This window comes from Mastomys coucha, unplaced genomic scaffold, assembly GCF_008632895.1.
Source record: "Mastomys coucha isolate ucsf_1 unplaced genomic scaffold, UCSF_Mcou_1 pScaffold6, whole genome shotgun sequence".
Lineage (NCBI taxonomy): Eukaryota > Metazoa > Chordata > Mammalia > Rodentia > Muridae > Mastomys > Mastomys coucha.
In genome coordinates this window covers 91,208,250-91,212,883 of record NW_022196912.1, presented here as the reverse complement: position 1 = coordinate 91,212,883, position 4,634 = coordinate 91,208,250, and the positions used below count along the sequence as shown (strand labels likewise).

The window sequence follows — 4,634 nt, the reverse complement described above, 5'->3', positions numbered from 1 at the left end:
ACTCAGAAATTCACCTGCCTCTGCCTCCCAAGTGCTGGGATTAAAGGCGTGTGCCACCACCGCCTGGCCTGTTTGTGCATTCTAAAAGAATTTCCCTAATAGTCACCAGGATGTCAGGTCGCACATAAAGGTGGACAGTAAATGTCACTCAAGAGGACAAGATAGCTAGGATAATTTGACTCTGGACCTGCAACAGTCAGCCTTGGATAATGTTTAACATAGGTTTGGCTTTTTTTTTCTGAGAGTTTCTATTAACATCACTTTATTTATAAAGCAAAACATATAATAAACACATTTTTGGTAGTACTGGGGATCAAACCCAGGGCCTCACTGATAGTTTGGGGTGATTAAGTATATGTTGTATTTCCACAGTAGTTGCTTGAGTAATTAGAAATTGACCCACCACTGTAGGCTATACTGGCAGAAAGCCATACCAGCATTTTCTCTTTTCTGCACATGTGTTTTCTAGCTAGCTTTTGCTCCTGCATGTCCTCTTGGGACCTTCAGTCACATCGATCCTCCTTGGCCATGCTGTTTCATGCTTCATTTCTGAGGAGATTTCCTGCAGCTATTGCTTGGTTTCAGCCATCCTTAACCAAGGGACACTTTGGTCACAGTCTTTAGCCAATTCCTTTCCAAGTACATTTCAGTCTTAAAACATCCTCTCCGTGTTTGGAAATTACTAATGGGTAATTTCATTCTGCCAAAGTGCTGCATCCAAACATGGCTACCATGTTTCATGGGTGTTTTGTTGTGTGTGCTCATGCATGCACGTGTATATGTGTGTGTACATATGTATGGGTGTATATGTGTATATTTGTATGTACATGTGTGTTACACATGAACAGGTTAGATGATACTGCCTTTTCATTTCTGTCCTAAAGTAGTTCCATATAACTTATCATTTGTCTATCACTTTATATTTTGAAAGGATTTACTTTATTCTTAATCACATGTATGTCTATGTGAGCATATGCTGTGTATGTGTGGTGCTCTCAGAGGCCAGAGTCACCTATCAGTCACAGATGGTTTTGAGCCCCCTGGCATGTTTGCTGGGACTTGAACTCTGGTCCTCTGGAAGAGGAATATGTGCTCTTAACCGCTGAGCAGCCTCTCCATCCCCTATTCACATTAAACTCCTTGTAGTTACCCAGCTCTCTCCACATTGCTGGTTTAGAGCACCTTCCATATTTCCACTAGGATATAGGATTATTTTAGCTGAACACTGCCCTCTCCTGTTGTCACAGCAAGGGTGTCTTTTACTTTTCTTGTTTTTGAGGTACCAGTGCAGGGCCTTGTAGATGCTATGAAAGCAGACTACCTCTAACCTCTAAGCCTAGTCCTTAAACTTTCCCTCCAGAGACAGGGTTTCACTCAGTTGTCAGAGCTGGGCTTGAACTCCTGTAGCCCAGACAGACCTTGAACTGTGGCTGGTATCACAGGGGAAAGTGGTTTCTTGACAAGTCTTTATTTGGAGGCAGAGGTGTATATAACATTTTCTTCTGCAACACTTTTTTATATAATCCCTTAGTTCCATTGTTCCTCTTTTCTGCTAGCCAGCTCTCCCTCGAGAGCACTCTGCAGTCCCCCCCGCCCCCGAAACTCTGCTTTCGAGAACTGCTATTACTGGTTTCATATGCTTTGAAGCCTGTATCTTTTCATTTCCCATGGCTCAGTGTGCCGATCCTGCAGGTCTCAGGCTTGTTCTTGGCATTGTGTCTGTGTTCCACACCAGTGGATATGGAGTTTACCGCCCTCTGGTGCTGCCTCTGCTGGCTTGGGATATCCATGTCCTCCCTCACGTGCATAATGAAAGCTGTAGTTTTCTTTCTGTTGGCTTTGTGGCTGTTTCCTTATTTGCTGTCCTTGTTGATGTCCTTTGGCCTTGGGTGGATGAAGAAATATGCATTGAGGGCGGCTATTATCATTAAGCAAGTTAGTAGCTCAAAAGGCAGTTTATTAACCCAGTGGCACATGCTGACAGTCCCCAGTTTGGGAGACTGAGGCTCATGAGTCCCTCTAGCCCAGGAATTATAAGGCTAGGCTGAGTAACAGAATACATACACAAAGTATGCTGGCAAGATGGCTCAGTGGTTAAAGATGCTTGCTATTGGACTGGAGAGATGACTCAGGGCTTAAGAACACTGACTGCTCTTCCAAAGGTCCCAAGTTCAAATCCCAGTAACCACATGGTGGCTCACAACCATCCGTAATGAGATCTGATGCCCTCTTCTGGTGTGTCTGAAGATAGCTAAAGTGTGCTTACATATAAAATAAATAAATCTTTAAAAAAAAAAAATGCTTGCTATTAGCCCTGCCCATCTGTGGTAGAAGGAGAGAACTGATTCCTGAAGAACTGACTCTTAACTGGCTCAGCGGTTAAGAGCACTAACTGGTCTTCCAGGGGTCCTGAGTTCAATTCCCAGCAAGCACATGGTGGCTTATGACCATCTGTAATAGGATCCAATGCCCTCTTCAGGTGTGTCTGCAGCTATAGTGTACTAATAAACATAAAATAAATAAATAAATAAATAAATAAATAAGATGGCTTCTGACCTCCTGCTTACATGTACAAATAAATGTTTAAAAAAGTAATTACATTATGAGCAAAATATAATAAGTAGTAATAAAATTGGAAAAATGAGAAAAAGATAAAAATGCACAAGAAATTTTAAAGAATTCTTGTAATAGAAAGGATTTTTCTTCCTTGAAAATACCACATGGTATGAAGCCTGGTTGTAATTGCAGTGCTTGGGAGACTGGGAGGATGAAGGTGGGTTCAAGCCTAGCTTAGCTGCACAGCAAGACCCTCTACTACCCCCTAAGATGTATTGAATTAAGGAAATTTTTTGTAAGACTACACTTCGGAGTGTACCAATTGCATCATACGTGATGAATGGGTGACTCGACAGTCACGTTCTGTTTTGTGTGGTGGTGTCTTACAGCTTGCTGACTTTCCGGGAACCATTCTGAAGATGCTGGGATTTAACATGAAAACAGCAGAGAGGGATGCCATTAATCGGCTGAAGCTTGTCGTCCAAATTTATGAAATTTCTAAAAGATAAAAGATGGCTTCTCACTGTGAGCCTGGTCAGGCCAAGTGAACAAGTTCTACTTCTTCATGCTGTTAAGAAGTTATATACAGCTGTTTCCTACAGCACCCATAAGATAGCTACATTATGAATAAAATTGCAAAGTTAGTTTCAAGGAAAATCTCCTCTCTCCTGTGCTTGGTGTTTATGTTCACTTTGGGATGATTGTTCTATTATTTCTGGCTTAGTCTGTATTGTCACTTGAGGTATATGGCACTTATCTAATTACTTTTACTGCCTGCATTCAAGCAGGATATGAACCATAAACATATAATTAGGTGTAATATTTATAATTATAGTCAGTAGTCCATGTCTTGAATGAGTGAGTTATTGGGTAAACAACCCTCCCTATTGCCTGGGGCCTGTCCCTGCCTTTTGGAGTTTGGAGCTGACATGGAACACAGTGTTGATAGAAGCCAAAAAACTGATGATCTCCAGCCTTGTAATTCTCTCTAACTGTACTGGAGGCTAGAAGCTGATGGCTTCTGGAAACTTAACACTCTCTTACTTATTCTGTGACTGAAAACTGCTGGCTTCTTTCCTCTTTAACTCTCTGTGCTTTAGTAAACACTGGGGACACAACACTTTGTGCTTAAATAAGCGCTGGGACATCTTAAGTCTTTGTTACTGTTCTGTGCTTCAATAAGCACTAAAAAAACCTTAACCCTTAGTGCTGAAATAAACCCTGGAAAATTACAAAAAGGATTTATTGCTAATGCTCCTTTCTCTGGTGAATTGGAGTCAGCCAGAAGCCTTTTGCTGGTCAGGCAAGAGGTTTGGAGCTTGTTAACTCTATTTGAACTAGAAAGATAAAAGAAGGGAAAGAAGTCATTCACACAGAGAACACACACACACACACACACACACACAGAGGCCAGTTAATCTTTTTGTTTGTTTGTTTGTTTTTTTGAGACAGGGTTTCTCTGTGTAGCTTTGGCTGTCCTGGAACTCTGTAGACCAGGCTGGCCTCGAACTCAGAAATCCACCTGTCTCTGCCTCTCAAGTACTGGGATTAAAGGCATGTGCCACTACTGCCTGGCATCATTTTTTTTTTTTTTAATAAGTAAAGCCTCAGTTATTTTAAGCTAGGTGAATTTCATGTTTTTTTTTTCTAAAAATGAAACATAGAAACATATCTTTAAAATAATGACTTTCTTTGTACAGTTCTTTTTATTTCTACTTGGTTGATTTCAGCCCTGAGTTTGATTATTTTCTGCTTTCTACTCCTCTTGGGTGTATTTGCGGTTTTTTTTTTGTTTGTTTGTTGTTTGTTTGTTTTTGTTCTAGAGCTTTCAGGTGTGCTGTCAAGCTGCTAGTGTATGCTCTCTCCAGTTTCTTTTTGGAGGCACCCAGAGCTATGAGTTTTCCTCTAAGTGCTGCTTTCATTGTGTCCCATAAATTTGAGTATATTGTGCCTTCATTTTCATTAAATTCTAAAAATCCTTTCTTTCTTTATTTCTTCCTTGACCAAGTTATCATTGAGTAGAGCATTGTTCAGCTTCCATGTGTATGTGGGCTTTCTGTTGCTTTTGTTGCTATTGA

The 4,634-nt window shown here is 40.8% G+C and overlaps 1 protein-coding gene across 1 annotated transcript in view; it reads left to right on the top strand.

Moving 5' to 3' along the window:
* LOC116079799 (coiled-coil domain-containing protein 170-like) overlaps positions 1–3,213 on the top strand; it is a 49,253-nt gene extending 46,040 nt beyond the window's left edge. The window contains exon 10 of the mRNA XM_031355846.1: positions 2,946–3,213. Coding sequence (XP_031211706.1) covers positions 2,946–3,065 — 120 coding nt within the window. The 3' untranslated portion in view covers positions 3,066–3,213. The remainder of the gene's footprint in view (positions 1–2,945) is intronic.
* Positions 3,214–4,634: the final 1,421 nt, after the last annotated feature.